Below are 20,935 nucleotides of genomic sequence, written 5' to 3'. Positions count from 1 at the left end.
TCAATGCTTTTCTTTTTTATAAAATTATAATGATTTTTTAGGAACAACAAATCATGATGAGACTCATTATAATCTTAATCAAGAAACAATCTCACTCTGTGAATTAGCAAAAGAGTGGAAGACTATGATTCGTCCTTATCCACCTGTATTAGTTTCTGTGATTCTTCAAGGAAAATTGCACCATTATGGCAAAAATTCAAAAAATAATCCTTTTCCATTTCAGGTATTTTTATATTTTTGAAAGTTTTCTAATATTAGTAATAACAAATTATTATTTATTCTTTGCATTGTCTGAATGAAACTAATTATCAAAAATGAAAATAAGTGAAATTACATTATGAATTTACATATACAGGTAGGCCTCCTACAACGTGGTACCTTTACAATGCATTTTTGCTCCAATGCGGTTGAAAAAACGCGGAAATTTTCTTACAGCGTGGTACTTTTACAACGCGGTTTAGGGTATTTAGAAACGAATTATCTTTCACATAACAGAAAAATTGCAACGGATCGCATAAGTGCAGTGGAACTTGATGAAACAAGCTCAGATCTTGAAATAAGGCCAGTCATTCTCGAACAACTATAATAAGTGACGATAAGGACTGAATTTGTGAGCATAACATTATGTTTATTTTTGATTTTGACTTGAAATCATAATCTTTTTAGTTTTTATGTGATGTTGAATTTTATTTAAGCTTTTTACGTACATAAATTTAAAAAATGATGAAAATGTTACACCATAAAAGGCAGTTTTTCTATTTTTAGAACTGAATCCCAGTTTTTGTATTAAGTTGGTGTGTCTCCTATAATGCGATTTCCCACAACGTGGTATTTTCAAGGAACGTATCTACAGCATTGTAAGAGGCCTACCTGTACTTTGTTTTTAAAATTTTGTAAACTGTATTTTTAAAATAGATAATAATTGATTGTGATAAATGCTTTTTGTTAAATGAATAAAATATTTGCCATACTTTTAAAATATCCTTAAAAATATGTTTTATGATTTATGTATTATTTTCTTTATTGTTGTTATTTACACCAATTATAAGTAATGCTAACAAGGCATGAAATTGCTATCTTTTGCACAACAAGTAAAATCCCACTAAAACATAACAGTTGAACAGACACAAACATAAAATAAAACTAAAATACTACAAGTATTAATACGACATGAAATAAAACAAGTATATAAACATGCAATGAAGTGTTTAATAAATAAAAGGTAAATAAGAGCCAAACATTAAAAAACATTAAAAGGTACTTACATTCAATCATTGTACGTCTAAATACTGTAGCCCCTTGTTATATCATGCTTGTCAGGAGACAAAGAAAAAGTGTGATATATCCAATGGTGTGATGTAATTGAGTACTAAAAATTCTGGGCTTTTACTAAACAGATTATACATGCTATGGAATCTATGCCTCTATTCTTTCATCAGCGAGTGTTTCTGATATAAAATAAGGTTAGTTTTGCAATACTGAATTTTATTCATGGTTATATCATATTAAATGACATTTATGTAAACATAGATATCACAAACACCCATTTAGCATTATTGTTTCTATAACAATGGCATTTAAAAACAAATAATGTCAATATAAAAACAAAATATCAGTTTCAATTTTATTATACAGTACTATATTTCACAATAAATTGCTTATTAAAAATGCATGTAATTTATATTTTTCAATAAAAATTACACATTAATTGAAAATTTTAAAAATAAATATTGAACATATAATAGAACATCAAAACTTATAAAATTACAGAGTGGAAATTCTCTAAAAAGCAAAATAAAGAGTTACTACTGTATAAAAATTTTTAGAACTCTCCATTCAAAAATCTTTTCCTTATGCATTATGCAGTGGATTCAAAATGTCACAAAAACTTCTAAATGAGGAGGCAGTACTTAAAACCAATAAATAAACAACTTTTAACATTAAAAGAAAACAAATGATAATTGATCTGTCCACCTGTTCTGCTTATTTAAATCTTGACAAATTTATTGTTTCACCTGCAGTGATAGTAGTAGTTTCAAGGACAATGGTAGGATTAAAATACTGTATTCTGTTGCAAAAAAGAAGTTTAATGGCAATTGGTAATTTAAAATTTATTGACTTAAGTGCTTTTAAAATTTGGTGGACCAAAAAAGGTGCAATATATCCGAATCCACAATATAACAAGGTGCAATATAATGAGGGGCTACTATATAATGATTTTTTATTTTTAAATGTGGTAAAATCAGAAAACAGTTCTTTGAATCTCGAAAACAAAAATTTCTGAAGACAGCTACTATTGAAATAGTGTGATAAAAGAATTGAAACATTGAGAAGGTAACCAGAATTTGCCTAACAGGAAGAATTATAAACTGTAAAAGATATATAAAGTGCAAATTGCAAGGGTTAAATTTTTTGTTGAAATGCAATAAATTCTTGCTAACTTGGACTTTGCATAACTCAGACAAATTTTCTCAGGAAACTGCATTAATTTAAAATTTCCTAATAATAGAAAAATTATAATTAATGAGTGTTTTCAATATTCTGAAGTCTTTGCAATATCTTGCATTATATTGCTACAGTCAGTAAGTTGTTATAGACTGTATATTGCTGTGTACTGTTCTGTCATAAAATTTTTTTGAGCTCATTTCCTGTAATAATAAATTCATTAGTATAATTTACTAGCAAAAATGCCCAGAATTTTCTGGGAATTCAGGGGGGGGATTGTGTTGTCCTTGTTATAGGGTGTTAAAATGAAAGAGTTTCACAAATAATCAAAGGTAGTAGATTAACAAAGGAAATTTTAATTGTACTATTAAGATAATGTACAGGTTTGTACACCAGATGCCAGGCAGTCTCGATTCTGTCATGCGACACTTGTAATATTAATTACTAGTACTAGAAACAGATAATCATCAAACCATACTACGCGACAAAATCTATAGGATTGACGAAAAAATCTCAACACTGACCACGTGGTATAACACGTATACAACAACATAAAATAATCTAAAACTAAAACCTATAACTAATTATATTACTAAAGAATAGGATAGAGGATAGGACAGATTGAGGGAATAGAGAAATGGGTACCTAATGGGTTACTCAGTTCTAATATTCATGTTTTTGTTATTTAGATCATCTGATGGCTTCTCAATGGCTCTCTCCTTGGTAGTTTATGTCCCTTGCCTATTTCGCATGGTGCCAAAATGTACCGGAAATAGCTGACACTCACATCCGTCTCTTCCATGGCTCAAACTCCAACTGTCCACATTCCCTCTCTATTGCCCTCTGGGCTACATATCCTTCTATTGTTTCACAAGGTTCACTATGCCCATATAAGGAAATGAAGTTTGAATAAGGGAATTCCAGAAAAGATAGACAATAGAACAAAAGAGGAAAACTACGAAAGAGAAATAGAAATAATAATAAAATATAAAATATGTGCATATAACTACAAAATACATATGGTGCACAGCCACAAGGGTAATGTCTGTTTCTTACAGGATGGCAGAGAGTAATTTTGCAAAATTTGGACCAAATCAGTCAAAGGGTTTGGCAATTTGTGAGGGTGAAACCAGGGAAATGAATTTATGACAATATGAATTTTAAGGAAGATTAAAGAAATTGTAATTGTAGATTTGTATTTGTTTTTAATAAATACAGTTGTAAATAAAATTAAGTTCAATAAACATACCTAATCTAAAAATAGAGTGTATATTTGGTAGGTGCCAAAAGTTTCCAGCCTAACTATGGTTTAGATGTTATATGTATAAAACAAAGATGTCATTTTTTAATATAGTCTCCTTGCAGTTTAACACACTTATTACATCTTGGAATTAGCATTTTAATACCCTTGAAAAAATAGTTCACAGTTTTGTCTGCAAAATGCTCATAAACTGTCTCCTGCAACTCTTCATCGCTTTTTTGAAGGTCTTTTTTGAGTTTTGAAAATAGATGGTAATCACTAACAGCCAGTTCTAGGCTATACGGTGGATGATCAAGCTCCTCGAACCCACACTCCTTTACAGCAGCCTTGGCAATGGCAGCAGTGTGCACTGGAGCATTGTCCTGCAAGAGGCAAACATAATGCAACCTGTGTAACTAAAATGAATGTTTCCAAGCGACTTAGGCCAATTGGCCAGAAAAACTGTTTTATTAGTCCACATGCAGATGGTGCTATCTGATACTATCATTATTTTATTTCTATCATGTCAAAAATATAGGTCAGAAACTTTTGGCTCCTACCTCGTACATGTTAAATAATGTTGGGATGGAGAAATCTTGAAAAATGTTTTACCAGTAAAGCTTTGATTACTAAACTTTGAAGTGTTTGTTTTCTCCTTAAAACCTCTTACTATGATGTGGTCAGTTGTACTTTACCCTTCAAAACACCAAATTAAACTGCTGTCATTCCAAGTCACTCTACATATTTTATTTCAAAAATTGAATTTTTATCATAGAGATACAAAAAAAATTATATATACTGTATTAATAATTTACCAAATATTGTTAGCTGAGTGTTTGATTATCCAAGGTACCCTCAGACCATATTGCCTCCAGTAATTGAGATTCTACTATATTTGTGTTTTTCATATAGCATAATACAGTTCATTGGACTTCAATTTGAAAAAATTGTAGACCTGTAAATTCCCATTGTCTTTTTAAATTTATAATAAAGAAAATAACTTTCTCTAGTAGACAATATATACGTAACGTGTCTTTATACAATTGGTCCTTTCTCCCGCAGATGAGGGATAAGACAATTCCACGACGGAGTCAGCGTTTTATTTGATGCTTCTCATCCACCTCTAAATGTAAAATAGTCCAACATTTCCCTCTAGCAGTGGCAGCACAATTAAACTAAATTACATTTTTTAAAATTAAGCCAGGATGATTTAATTTACAATAAAGAAAATAACTTTCTCTAGTAGACAATACATACATGATCCCACTGTCTTTCCTTAATCTTGAGAACAGAGTTAGATGAAAGATGAGACCAGATATGGAAACCTTAGAGCTGGAGGCCTCGATTAACTATATATGAATTTTCAATGCAAATTGCAAGTCATGTTAATTCAATTCAAAAATTTTCCCCTGAAAGGTGTTAGATAGATGACAGGCACAACTCTATTGTTAAAGGAAAATTGTGATGTACAAGGACAAGACACTACTAATTTGAGGTGGAGAGCATATAAGTTAAATAAATTAAAAATATGATTGAAAATTGTAGTCTGGCATTGTGATGATGTCACAATAAATAATTGCTTGTTAATTTTTATATTATTTCAGTTTCATATGATGAGAAAATGTTAACTCTTCCATCTTAATATTAATGATATAATTAAAAATTTTTTTTTGTATAGGGTTATTTTGATGTTGCAGATGAGACAGGAATTGTTTCAGCAGTTTTGTGGGATTCTGTTAATATTAATATATTTTCAAAGTATGTTATGACAATACCATTACTATTAATATAAAAATTGGACTAATATATTATAAATATTGATATTTAATTATATAGATTACATTATTTATTTATGCAAAATGCTTCTCTATAATAGAACACCAAATGATCGCCTAAATATCAGGCTATAATATGGCTAATTAAATGATTGGTATAAATTACCAATAATTTAATTAGCCATATTATAGCCCGATATTTAGGCGATCGTTTGGTGTTCTATTATATACTCGTTGGGCGTTGAGATGTTGTTATTTGTGTATATATATATATATATATATATACCTCGCTGGGTAATGCGATAGCTTGCTGAGTGCCATTGTGGAGATGTCCTTTGGGCTGTGGGTGTAGGAGTTGTCTCCAGCCAGTGCCGTATTTAACCACGTAAGGTTATATCTAAATTAATATACTTCTGGAAGCAAAAACTCGCTCGGGGTCCTGGTGGCGTAACTGGCAAGCATACTGCATGGCAAGTGGAGGTTGCGGGTTCAAGCCCCGTCCCGGGTCAGTTCTTTTATTCCAGAAGGTTCTAAATTTATTTAATTATAATTATTAATTTACTTAAGAGATGGCACCTAACATCTACCTCTAGCGACAAATTACTTTATATCAATCATTTAATTAGCCATATTATAGCTCGATATTTAGGCGATCGTTTGGTGTTCTATTAATTTTTTAAAAATAACTAAATATCAAATAATTTTTATATAATATTAATAAATTCTGTTTAAACTTTCAGAATTAAACCTGGTGCTGTAATCTTTATTCAAAATTACAATGTGACAAATAAATATTCATGTAGTTCTACTTCTGTACTTCGACATAAACTCAGAAAACTTGAAAAGTATCCTCTAGAATTGAAAATAAATAAGAATAGTTCAGTGCATATAGTTGACCGCTGTTTTCTGAAGGAACATTCAAACACTAAAAGACTGTTTCCAAAGCCACAATACTGGTTTGCAACCAGAAAAATTCTTGGAAATTTGCCAACTGAAACCAATGTGGACATCATCGGGCTTACAGTATATGTTGGTTGCTACATTCGTGAACGATGTTTAGGTAAGTCGAAATTGCAACATTCTTAAAATAAAACCAAAATATTAAACTTAATTTTTGTTTATAGATATTCATGGTAATCCCAGAGGTGGGTTTTGGACTTATCGTTGGATAGAACTAATTGATTCAACTAGTTCTTTACCAATTATATTGCAAGTGTATGTTAATGATCAGGTAAATATGTTCTTTTCTTCATATAATCCAAATTCAATATAAAATAATAAAAAACATAATTAAATAGCTAGATATCCATAAAGAATTAAAACCTGGTCAAATTCTGATGTGTTCACAACTTCATTTAGTACACGTTCCATTTGTTATAACTAAATCATTTCAGAGAAGAGACTTCTATTTGACTACAACAAGGGAAAGTACAGTAGGTTACTTAAAGTTTTGGTAACTCATTTTTTAATATTATTTTCATTTCAAACAAGCAAATTTATTTTTAGTTAATGATTTGTAAAGAAAATGAATTTGAAAAAACAAATGAATTTCTGAATCTGATTGACATGATGAAAAGTAAAGATATTATGCCACAGTTAAAGGAATCTGTTTTTCGCATGGGCGGCATATATAATTATCCACCTTGTCAGAAATCACTCGAGTTCTTCAAGGCTTCAATACCAAGAGAGAGACTGAATTTTGTAAGACAAAAAACTTTATATTATGCAAATTATACTATACATTAATGATGATTTCTATTTACTAATTGATTGATGTATATTCAAAAATTGCCTTTCAGTGTTATGAGTTTTAAACAAAACAAAAGTAACACATATTTGTTAAAATAAAACATGTATTCTTTGCAAATACTTTGGTTAACATTAAAATTATAGACATTTACAATAGAACAATGAAATAAGAACTTTTAGCTTTTACATTTGAAATATTTTAAAATTTTAAAACAAAAAAATTGAATAATATATCAAATTTGAAGCTAAATGCTCTTATTTCAATGTTATCAAAAGTATTTGCGAAAAATATGTGCTTTAAAAAAATGACAAAATTTGTAAAAATGTTTAAAACTCATAAATAACTGAAAGACTGTTTTGGAATTCATCAAACTACCTAAACAACTAATGCATATGATGTTATTTTCTGTATATTAATCCATTAATTGTAAGAATAATAGTAATATAATACTGTAAACTGGAGTTATTTTATAATACTTTCCATGTTTTTTTAATTATTGAATTATTGGATCCAAACATGTCATTAGTTGCTATTTTAAGATGATTTAACATTCTGCTTTCTTTATACACACAGTTGTTAATTGTTAATTTATTGTGAAAAATAGTTGTCACAATTTTATCCCATTACTTTCGGTAACTTTGTGAAGCCCGTTTGCTGCATAAATCTCTAGTGAATTCTATGTCATAATGTTATCCCGCAGCAATTGCTGGTGGAAAGGAAAAGGAGAAACAAAATTATTTATTAGAAATACAGGAAATTTTCATTAAATCAAATTTAGGTAATTCAAAATACCATTAGTTTGTAACTGAAATTTTGTCCCAGCCAGGGATATAGACATTTGCTTAATAAATTACATCAGTTGTGTGGCATTTGGCATATTGTACAGATATTTGTAAATCTTAGATAATTTGAAACTCGATAATTTGAAGTCTTGATTATTTCGTTCATTGAATTTTGAACTAACAAGGATTTCCTGTATTAACTTTTATTAATGATCACAAAACAATTTTTAATCCTTAACTATTACTTTTTATTGCCAGAAATATAAAACTAAAACTTGTTGACAACATGATATTGAATGTAGAAAATTGTTTTTCAAAAATAAGAGAGTAATAAAATAAAACAAGACCGCAAATCAGTCATTTCTTGTTTTCAGGACCACTACTTTCCAAAAGATTCCATTGTACTTATATGCTACCACCTTTTTTTGCATTTGTTATAATTCAGAATAGCTTCAAAAACTACTAGATGATTACCAAGTTTTCTTGATCTTCTAGGTAAAATCTCCAATATATGGGATGTTTTATCTCGCTGTCTATATGTCATAAGTCTGCAATTTCACTTCCTATACTTTCATATAGTGTCACAAAGTACCATTTAACTCTACAGAATTGACTTCTGTAGCTTATACCAGCTAAACGAATTAATAAAAATTAATTGTATTTATAGATAATTATAAATGGAAATAATGCTTTAACTTAATTGATATGTTAAATGTATATTTATTTTCACTTTCTTACAACTAAAGAAAGTATCACATTTCATAGATCCCTCAATTTCTTGGTTATCAGAAGGAACACCAATAGTGAAAAATATTGCATCCTATGTTTTCCAGCTTTAGCATCATATACAGGTTATTGATATCTTACATGTTAATAAATTTTGAATTGGATATAAACCTGCCATTTTTAAAATTAGTTGTACTAGTATGATGCCACAAAGTAACCCCAGTTTATGGTATTTTTTAGTGTTAATCTATAAATTTTACTTTTATAATTGTCAGAGAGTGAATGTAATTTTATAATAATTTCAGCTGACTCCATCAGATGTGTGGAAACAGGAATTTAACAGTCTTTCTTATAAAGAAGTACGCAGGATTAATGTTACAGGTTTTATTGTTCAAGTGATATATTTCTCTTGTATGAAAAATGGTTGGATAGAAAATACTGATAATCAAATTCCAAAACTTATTTTTAACGATATCCATAGATTACATAGTCGCAAGTATGATATTCTAGGTAACTTCATACTTGAATCTAATGCATTTGCTCATCAATATAGCCCAGAAAATGAGAAGGTATTAAGAAATTGGCTATCTTTTGCCCCATTTTCTGCTGATCAGAACACTGATGAAAATCTAGAGGAGCTAAAAGGTATTTACAATTTAAATGTAATGTGTAAAATGTAAATATAAAGTTTCTCGGAGAATGTATTTTATAAAAATATTTTTTTCCAGACATATCTATATATTATCCTGGCTATTATAGAATAGATATTGCAGCTGAGAATTATAATGTTATTATTAATTCATTTTTATTTGTGGAACCATCAAATCTACCTCATCCATCATTTGTCAAATTACTTTCTGGGGATTTTTCAATGAAATCAAAGAAATTTTATGGATTACATTATGACAGTATTGAATTGTAAGTATTTAAATGTTTTTAAGATCTTATAAAGTTTGATTTTGATTTAATTTTTGTAATATTTTTATAATGATTTTATAAAAACTGCAAAGATTAATTATCAATTTACTGAATTTTAAATAAATTTAACATGATAGATAATATGGACACTTAAAAATTATTTATAAAGTATCTATTAAATAATCTAATAAGTTATTGTCTTGGTAATTTAATAAAACTGGATAATATGTATAAACAAGCAATGTCTGTTTTTGATTTTAAGTTTCTAAAAAATCTAGATATTTTTGACTATTGTTAAGTTTTTTTAAAGCAGTTCAAATGCTGGAATCTTTTACAAATAATGTAAGTAAAAAAAAAGGAAAAAACAATAAGTTATAAAATAAAAGAAATACATAAATGGTGTTTTGAATGCCTTTTAGTTTAAACTTTCTTGTATTGGAAAAGGTTTCATTATTTTTCTGTTAATTGTGAGAATCCGGGGGCTAATAGGGTGAGTGATTCTCTAAAGACCGCTTAATCGGCAGTGGTTTGGCAAAAACCGCTCACGTTGTCACTGGATGGCTGAACCGGAGGGTCTTACAACAATCGAGTGGGGAGTGCAGAGTAAGTCAATAGGATGTCTGTTATTTGAGTAATGACAGATAGCCAGGTTTAACAAACATAACAACTTTAATATCTAAATTTTTAACTACAACCTAAACACGAAATACACCACTAAATCTACACGACTAAACAGCTAAGTACATTGCTTGTGAGATGTTTTCCTCTCCTATCTGCGTTTCTATCTACTTAGGGCTATGAAGATCAAGAGAGCGTTTACAATTCTCTAAGTATTTTACCTCTGGTAGGTAATTGATTAGTTGACCTCTCAGAGTATTGGGTTGTCGTCAGTCTTCATGTGGAGGTGGAGAGCTGTGTCGGTCGCTTCTAGGTGGTAGCCCACTCGGGGATACGATGAGGTGGAGCTGTGGGTGGTGTCCCTCTGAAGTATGAGACCTGCATCACCTTTTATGGCAGAGCCCGCTCTGTATGGCATCTTGGGATATGTTCACCTTGTATGAAGCTGAATGTGTGCTTTGTATGGCAAGGTGAGAGATGGTTTCTATGTTGGAGTCTGCTGCATATGGCGAGTAGAGCGTTAGAGCGTCCTGTATGCTCTTCGGATGTCCACCTGGATATGGTGTCTGGAGCTGTCCACCCCAAGACTCGAGTTCTGGCCTTTTTTATCTTCCTGGGAAAACCCATCAGGTGACTGGATGTTTGGAGATGAAGTTGCAGGTGTGAGGTCAGAGGTTGCTGTCAATGACACTAAGATGTTTAAATGGAGCTGCTATTACCATATTTTGTTTAAGACCATGTAAGATTCATCCTGTTTACTTGTTCGCCAATTGACTTTCCCCTCCTTTAACAATAGGTTGTTATAACTTAGCACTAGATTGTTATAATCCTTTAACAGTTGTTGATGAAAAGAGTGATATTCAATCCATTTTCTGTGCAATGTTTTCTTAATGATTGCTAGGAGAATTAGGCTAAAAATTTCCTTAATTTAGGGCAAAATCCGGTCTGCCATCTCGTATAACGCTATGAATTTTTTTGAGATTTAACTTCTTTTATGAATGATGATTAACGTAGTCTCAGTATTCTTCAATCTTTTGTTGTAAGGGCTGCTAATGCTTTACTATATTAAGTGTAATGTCAGCAATGTATTCTTTTGTGTATGTTGACAATATTATATATATATATAGCAGACCTGACTAACAAGTTGATCATGACATCATTTTTGGTTGATCACAGATATCTGGTTAGGGGTGTAATTTCCATGGGAATATTATTTTCACATCATCTTGAGAGAGATTTTTAAAAATTACAACTATGAATTGATAATAATATGCTCTATGAGATAATTTGTGTTCTTTCTTTGTTTCTGATTATAGCATAGAAAAAAAGCACAGATAATGATTAGTACTTCAAGTGGATGTAATTTTTTTTGTATTGGTAGTCATATATGTTGTTTTTAGAAATTTTTTTATTGTGCTGTTAACAATTTCAGTTTCATGTGAAATCGTTAAACCAAAGGAGAGCAAAATTTATTTTCATGATGAATGTGGACAAATTTTTATTATAGATGCTTCTGTTTTGAATTGTCATTGGACACAACTACCTTAACACGTTTCATCTATCCCCATGCTCTTTGCAGATGGTTTAACATACAAGTTATTGTAATTATGCAAAAACCTTCATTTTCAGTTATCAATGACATTATTGCCCACATTTTACAGACCATGCTGTAATGACAGAGACAGATGGGAAAATGTAGACAGATCATAAATCCACATTACACCATTAGAAAAACCAGGAAACAAAATTTTACATCTTTACATTGTGCTGATACCTTCTAAATTACTGAAAAAGAACTGCTGCTTTAGATAAATTTTTCTGTTTAATTTTTAATATCTTTATTAAAAAAAGTAATATCATTATAGTGCTTTGAATAGTTATAACTGTTTTGCACCATAATTTTATTTTATAAGAGTGGCCAATTTAATAAACTTTGTTGAAATAGCTTCTTGTCCTTGATTTTGTCTTTAATATCTTGTGCCAACTTGGGTGTACTTCCAAATAAGTATAACAAGTCCTGAATTTGAGAGTACACCCAAGTTGGTACAAGATATTAAATTAATAAACTTTTATAAAGAAATTAAAATCTGGTAGATCAGTGCTATTGATTCTTGATCTGCTGCAATGTAAGTTGACCAGATCTGCTACATAGGATGTTTTTATAATTGTAATTTCTAGCAGGGATCTTATAAATGCCTATTATTGTGTTTTTATCCACAGGATCTGTATTATTTTTAATAAGTTATAAGAACTTTAATTATATTGAAACAAATTATACAAAAATAGTTTTTTAAATATTACCAAATAAAAGATTAGCTGACATTTCTTTGTGTATGGTAGTTGATATTTATATTTCTTTGTATATGGTAGTCCAGTCGCAAGGTTATAGATGATGTATTTCAAAAAATTCGAACAGCCTGTTCGTTTTCTGCTTTTGTACTAAGAGTTCGATTTTGTTGTGTTCTCTTTTTCTTGAGAAAGTTCATTGAATATGAACGAAAATGTTTGGAAGTAATAAAAATTGGGCTGCAAGTTCACAAGGTGTTCTAGTAAGTTGCTTATATTGAATATTACAGAGTCTCAAACGAGTTGATATTTATTTTTATTAATTTTATTATTATTTATCATATTTTGAGATTTTATTAAATAATTTAATATATTTAGACTGGATATGAATGTTATATTTTTTAATGTAACTTCATGTTGTGTAACTTACTGTATGTCAGAGTAGTGTATATATGTCTTTCTGATGATTACTTTTAATGCTAGAAGAAAAAGGATTATTAGAATGATCAGTGATTGGTGAATTTAAATAGTAAAATGAAATTTGCTATTAATTTTGTAGGTATTGCTTCTTTAAGCATGTAAGTGTTGTATCTAAAAAATATATTACAGTATATCTTTTAGATACAACACTGTGCTATAAACATTTTTCAAAGATGCTCTACATACTCCATCTTCAGATTCAAACATAAAAATTAGAATACTGTATTAAAATTTAAATATATACAGTCGGTTCTGTTTAATTGGGACTAATCCATTTTGGTCCAATTAAACAGCTTTCCCCAATTAAACAAATTAATAATAAGTTTTAAAATAAAATATGTAATACATAGGTAAAATAAATAAAGTAGGTAAAAAATAATAATTGGGTACCTATTTTAATGCCTTATTAAACCAAAATACAGAAAATATTTGTACTATAAATTTGCCAGACTCACAACAATAACTGATTCGCATCACACTAGTGTTGCCAAATATTAGTAGAGACATACATGTGAGAATTCGGGGACTGGTTTTTAATTTTTAACAAAAATGTGTTTTAGAAACCCTTCCTTCCCCAATCCGTTCCCGTGGAGTAAAATAACAGGATGTTAACTTAATTGTCAGCAAGTAACTAAAGAATTCGTGTTTCTAGGGTCATCAAAGTGACAAATTCCCCCCTCACATTGACCAGTGAAAAAAGTCACGAATGTGTTATAACAATAATAAGTTTCCAGATAAGTTTCTTATTTCTTCTAATTGTTTTTAAATTCTCCCCTTTAGTTTTAGTTAACCTCAATTTTCTTACACTTTAACAATTGAATGTTATGACATAATACTTCAAAAATTGCTAAATTCCTTTTCTGCTCTGTCCCAATTAAGCATTTAAATTACGTATTAGTTTATTAGTTTGGTTTCCATTCTTTGAGATTTGGCCCAAAAAAGCAGTTGCCCTAATTAACTGGTGGCCCAATTAAGTAGAATTGACTGTATATATGTATATATATATTTAAATTTTATGTTTGAATCTGAAGATGGAGTTTTAGAGCAACTTTAAAAAATGTTAATTGAAGTCAAAACTTGATTTCTGGATTAACTTTTAAATTTGTCAATGTCTGGTTTATATTGACAGTGATTATGATGGCATCTATGTCTTTTTTTTAAGTAGTAAAATGAAAATCCTCAGAATACACAGGATTTATGTAGTGTTTAAACTTTCTCATTAGAAATTTATTATTGAGTTCTGCTAGAGATTTTACAATATAAATTCCTCTCTTATAGTTGTTGTTGCCTTGTTGTCCTTATTTCAATTAATATTAATATTATATTTGTCAACGTGGAGTTAAATTATTAGTAGGACAGTTAAACTGATGTAAGCAAAACGCAGGAAGTAGGGTGCTAGTTCACACGGAAAACAGTCTTTCTTTATTTAGTCTCCTGTACACGTACTTTGGTTTTTACAACTGTGTGTTTCGGGCTATTACGCCCCTCATCAGCAGGATGACATGGCTGTTACATATAACTACAAATAATGAAATAATACACTAACAGTGAATTTTTTAAAACATAAGTACAGTCAAACCTGTTTTTATGCGGTGGATAGGGACCGCATAAAAAAATCGCATGAAACTTCACGAGTGGCTATAAAAAATAGTTTTCGCAACACAATTAAAAAAATATTTTTTTTATGCGGTCAATAGGGACTGCATAAAAAAGTCTCACATAGAAAATAACTCAAAACCGTACGAAATAGAATTTATTGACAACAGATGTCAGCACTTGACTGCATCGTCTCGTCTATCGTCTGTTTTACATATTTTTGTCCAGGTGGTGTTTTGTTGACTTAAAAAATAAATTATTTCATTTTTCGCATATTCATGCAATAATATTACTATAATAAGTTCATGTATGCTATAATAAGTTTTATTTAGCTATAATAAGTCAACGTGGGACATGACAAATCGCACGAGACTAGTCTCCAACTATACCACACAAAAAAAAAGACTGCATAAAAACAGGTTTGACTGTACAAAAAATTAATTAATATGACATAAAAAGGCTTACAATATGTGAGAATCCAACTCTTGGCAATGATGGGTCTTCTGGTAGTTTTTTTAACTTACACATTATCCTTCTCGATGTTTCAGCACGGACCTACAATATGTTCGCGTGTTGAGTGTACTATCGGTTTTCTTAGGCGCTGTCAAGAATGGCTGTCCATGATTGGTCAATCGTTCTGCCAACTTTGTTGTTTATTCTATTTTTCTCCCTTACAATGTTTATATGCTCGTACAATTGTCTCTTAAAGAAAAAAGAACAAAATTATTATATTTTAATAGTATTTAACTTTATTTCACAACCATTTTTATTAGCATGTTCAGCTACTGCAGAATTTGTGTAATTTCTTCTTTTGCACGTATATGCTCTTTTATTTGTGTCCCCAATTTGCGTTTGGTTTCTCCGATATATGTTTTACTAGGGTTACAACTGCAATATAAAAAAACTAACCAAAAAGATAGGCTATCCCACCCTCCCTGAGCGTGAAGAATGGAGGAATAAACTGATAGTGAATACAACAGAGATGGAAATACCAAACCACATAAGAACGTTAGAGCTAGGAACTAATTTCAACAGACCAGCCGTAATGAAAAAGGAAGACTTTGCGGTTTTCACAGAACATCTCTTATGGAAAATACCGGAGAAAAGGTATGCAAAATATAATAACAAAATGTAAAGTTAAGCAAAAAACTATCAACAAAGTAAAGACATTTAATAGAAAGTTAAAAAACGCAAAAAATTTCCTAAAAGAAAATAACTTGGTACTACTCGAAAGTGACAAAACGAAACAAACCATAATTATGAAAGCGGAAAGGAAAAAGGAAATAATTGAAAACCTAATCCAAGATGGAGAATGCAAGCTTCTCGAAAAAGACCCCAGTAATATTATGTTAAAAAATTTAAACAAAGTTCTAACAAATTTAAAAACAAATAACTTAATAACTGAAGAAGATTTTGGAAAATTAATAAAGGAAAATAATAGAACACCTAAGTTTAATATAAGAACCGGGTTCTTACAGGTTTTGATTAAGTATAGACCTTTAATTGACATAAAAAACTATGTGTATTACAATTTAGAAAAATTCTTAAATACCAAGTTAAATCTGTTAGAAACTTCTAATTATAGTTTACAAAACGTAGATGAGTTAATAAATAGGTTAAAAAATGATAATGTAACAATTAACAGTAATACAAAACTATTATCTTAGATATTAAGAATATGTACCCTAGCATAACTAAAAATAACATTAAAACGTCATTACAGAACATCAATGACCCCGATTGGATCATTGACCTTAGCATGTTAGTTATAGATAATAATTACTTCGAATACAAAAATAAATTCTACAGCCAAAAAGAAGGGATACCGATGGGTACTTGTATAGGCCCAAAACTAGCAGAAATTGCTATGATAGAAATAGATAAGAAAATCAGTAACTTAAAAGGAATAACATTCTACAATAGGTATGTTGATGACTGTATAATCATATTTAATGAAGAACATACTAGCGAAAAATTAATTCTACACAGAGTTAATAATGTAAATGAAAATATAAAATTTGAATCTGAGATTGAAGAGAATAAAATGCTAAATTATCTAGATATCACTATTATCAGGAAAAACAATATTTTAGAATATAAAAAATACATAAAACCCATGCAAATACTAAAAGTTTTAAACTACAAGTCCAACGTCCCTCAATCAACGAAATTTAATATATTTAAAATGTATATTGAAAAAATTCAAAAAAGAACTACAAACTTTCAAGACAAAGTACTAGAAATTGAACAGATAAACAAAACGTTTCTACTTAATAATTACCCTAAGAAAATACTAGATAAATGGATGAACTGGATTAATAACCAAACGGATAATAAAAAGTTTAATAAAAATATAAAAAGCGTAAAGCTTGCTTATAGTCCAAAAATATTTGAATGAGTCAAAAACACACTCAAAGATATAGTAAATGTAGTACCAGAGAGAAATAACTCGCTGAAAAGAAATCTATATTATAAATCAACCAAAAAAATTGATTTACTAAAAGAAAAAAACGTAGTTTATTCCTTTGATTGCAGTTGTAACCCTAGTAAAACATACATCGGAGAAACCAAACACAAATTGGGGACATGAATAAAAGAGCATATACGTGCAATAAGAAGAAATTACACAAATTCTGCAGTAGCTGAACATGCTAATAAAAATGATTGCGAAATAAAGTTAAATACTATTAAAATAAAGAAAAAAGAACAAAATTATTATAAGAGACAATTGTACGAGCATATAAACATTGTAAGGGAGAAAAATAGAATAAACAACAAAGTTGGCAGAACGATTGACCAATCATGGACAGCCATTCTTGACAGCGCCTAAGAAAACCGATAGTACACTCAACACGCGAACATATTGTAGGTCCGTGCTGAAACATCGAGAAGGATAATGTGTAAGTTAAAAAAACTACCAGAAGACCCATCGTTGCCAAGAGTTGGATTCTCACATATTGTAAGCCTTTTTATGTCATATTATTTAATTTTTTGTACTTATGTTTTTAAAAAATTCACTGTTAGTGTATTATTTCATTATTTGTAGTTATATGTAACAGCCATTGTCACCCTGCTGATGAGGGGCGTAATAGCCCGAAACACACAGTTGTAAAAACCAAAGTACGTGTACAGGAGGCTAAATAAAGAAAGACTGTTTTCCGCGTGAACTAGCACCCTACTTCCTGCGTTTTGCTTACATCAGTTTAACTGTCCTACTAATAATTTAAGTCCACGTTGACAAATATAATATTAATATTAATCCTCTCTTATAGGTTTGTCTTTCAAACATTAAATATCAAAGATATTATTCCAAATATATTTTAGATATATTTTTGAATTAGGAAATTTTAAGCTTAAACTGTTCCAAATTCAATTAAAAACAGTTTGATAAAATATTACTATTGGATAGACCATGAATTTTATTATTATTGCTATACGTTAACATTTTAACTATTTTTAATTTTCTGGTTTTAAAATGATTCTAGTAATACTCCCAAAAGCAAATTTATGGAATCTTCAGTAAAATAACTGCAATCAATAAGAATGTGAAAAAAAATTATAACATTTTGATTGTCAATTGATTAAATATAATCCAATAATGAAACATTTTTGCATAAAGTTTTCAGAAACCTGTAAAAAGTTATAGAATTTCTTGAGTTAGTTAGGACGTAGAGCAGATACATATTTATCATCCAGAATAGTGATCAAATCATCTGAATCAAAAAGATTTGTTTACAATATTTTCAGTCAGTTCAAAAAAAGTGTTCGGATTAGAAATATATACAAATTATTTATTATGAATAATAAAACAAGCACGTTCTAAGAAAAATATTCACAAAATTTAAAAATATTCCATAATTTAATTTTGTACCAAATTAAATATTAATCAACACTTCCACGTACAGAAGAAAAAAGGTGGTGGTAATATATGATTATAAATGTACTAATTTTGCTAAATTCTGTCGCATCTGTCTTTTTGAAATTTATTATTTGAATTCTAATGACTGTTGTTGTTATTTCAGGAAAAATCAATTTGACAGTGTTCAAGAAACAGTTTTTGAAATATTTGGTAAGAAAATGTTGTTTATTTTGGACGTTTATAGCAACACTCCAGGAAATGCAGATGTATTATTGAAACGAGCGTTTCCTTACAAAGAAGAAATTAATCAGTCTGTTTAGATTAATGTTCTGTTTTTGAATTGTTTATTTATTTATTTATTGGGAATTTGTACTCAACTGGAGTCAAACACTGTTTTTTATAATAAAATAAAGTTGAAGTGGAACTAGTTAATAACTTTGATTTACTGCATCTAAATATATAGAATTACTTGTCCTGACTGACTGACTTGATTCATCATTGCACAGAGCAAACCGCTTAACCTAGAGGTGAAATTTGGTACACAGTTAGTGTGCGTTTCCATGACGTACTCTAAGAAGGGATTTTTCAAAATTCCCCCATGGGGGAGAGGGAGAGCATTAAGGCTTAACCAGAAGAACGGCTTCTACTGTACTAATATAGATGAGACTTTTTGTTTTCAACTACGTTTAGTCTTATTGAGTACTTAGGTGTATTAAATTGATAACATTTCAGACATTGTTATATTTTTATATATTTCGATGTTTTAACCAAATGTTTGAACTGTTTTAAATTCAAATTTGTTATTGCATATTGGTTCGATTATAGAACGATTGTAAACGTTCCAGAAAATTGATCAAATTGAAAACAGTTCATTTGATTTTCAGCAATTCTCATCATTCTCAGTGATAGGTGTTCTATAACAATTACTATAGTCGTTGAAATATTGAATATAAATGGTGTTTGCTTGTAAAATCTACATGGGTGAATCGCGGGTAACAGCTAGTTTGTGTATAAGATCACAACAAATACTGTCTGAAAGTGAGATTCGTCTTATATGCAGGCAAGTATGCATATATTTCTATTTTTGGAAAATGGGCGTGTCTCATATGTTACCACATACAGTAAATTCAGTGTGACCCTGATGTGCAAAATTTGATGTAACCAGTTTCTCTCCCTCCCTGATTTATGAGAAAAGTATTCTAATCAAGAGTATAACAAGATTGAAGTTGTCATGTGTTTAGATTTAGATGGATTGTTGGTAACAATTTCTGTTTGCTTTCATTCACATTGTTTTTGCTAGGAATAGTGCTATTCATTTGCAGTTGAGTGTAGTGACCTTTCATCTCTACATCTCTATTGGTGATTTGACTTTTGTTTTCTATTGCTCATTTTCTTATAAGTTAACATAAAGAAAGGTCTGATATGAAATGGAAGCAGGGAATATGTTTTTGAATAACCTAATCAACACTTTCTAAATAAAATAAAATTGAAGGATGATATTTAGTGCTTAAAGGTCAAGGGGATGGAGATAGAGAGGAATATAGTTAATGAAGATTTTACATTAGCATTTAAATTTTTTTATAAACATCTCTACCCTCAAAATTAAGCTTTCTGCCATTTTTTAATAATAATATAAAAAGTTATTTAAATAACAGATCATAATTTTATCCTAACAGATGGCACCACACACAATTTTTCAATTCTTTTGCCGGGAAAGTTAGGCAGCTTGTTGCTAGATTTTTGAAATGTCTCCAAAATCAGGATGTGTCTCGGTCACTGACATTTTATATTCAGTATGAAAAGAAACTTCCGTAGTTTCAACTAGGGTTTCCCATTTCCTGGTGTTTTGCTTGTCCCGGGATAAGTGTGAACTGTTTCCTGGGATAGAATTATTTTTAAGATATATCATTTGATTCTAAGATATTCTGTATAATTATTTTTCATTTTTTAAAGTAACTTAATACGTTCTGTAACCTCCAAAATCATATTAATAATGCTGTGTAAGATATATATTAAAAATTACCTTTGAATTATGTAGAAATTTTCACAAATAGAAAAATTTTATTAAAATTTGCTGGAAACTGCAAACAACAACAACAAAAAACAATGCTTTGAATTGAGTTAAAAATTAGAAGTTTGATCTAAGTTCATTTTTTTTTAACTTAAAAGGCAACTTTCATTTTTTAAATAAAACATAATACAAAATGTTACTGTATATTTTTTAAGATTTTAAAAAGCAAAGATGGTCAAATACTCCGACCACTCAATCTGATTCTTATTTTAGTAATGAAAAGTCTTGCTACCGAGAATGCCCTTTCCTATTCAATTGATGTGATTGGAATTATGTTTAATGCATTTAAGAGAAGACAGATATTATGTGGTTTTCACCTGTAGCCTGGAAGATTTCTAGTTCATTTTCGAGATTGTAGTACTTTCTTTTGCTCTAGTATTCTTGATTTG

General features: G+C 29.6%; 1 protein-coding gene across 1 annotated transcript; it reads left to right on the top strand.

The window, feature by feature from the left end:
* Nucleotides 1-48: 48 nt before the first annotated feature.
* Nucleotides 49-18,910, top strand: LOC136986653 (RPA-related protein RADX-like). The gene is made up of 9 exons (XM_067284235.1): nucleotides 49-223; nucleotides 5,364-5,443; nucleotides 6,201-6,520; nucleotides 6,585-6,691; nucleotides 6,759-6,893; nucleotides 6,967-7,161; nucleotides 9,024-9,363; nucleotides 9,447-9,636; nucleotides 18,639-18,910. The coding sequence occupies exons 1-9, from the start codon at nucleotides 125-127 to the stop codon at nucleotides 18,793-18,795; spliced, it is 1,623 nt and encodes a 540-aa protein (XP_067140336.1). The 5' UTR covers nucleotides 49-124; the 3' UTR covers nucleotides 18,796-18,910.
* Nucleotides 18,911-20,935: the final 2,025 nt, after the last annotated feature.

This window comes from Centruroides vittatus, unplaced genomic scaffold (assembly GCF_030686945.1).
Source record: "Centruroides vittatus isolate TY-2023 unplaced genomic scaffold, ASM3068694v2 scaffold_1167, whole genome shotgun sequence".
Classification (NCBI taxonomy): domain Eukaryota; kingdom Metazoa; phylum Arthropoda; class Arachnida; order Scorpiones; family Buthidae; genus Centruroides; species Centruroides vittatus.
This window is presented reverse-complemented; position numbering and strand designations above follow the sequence as displayed.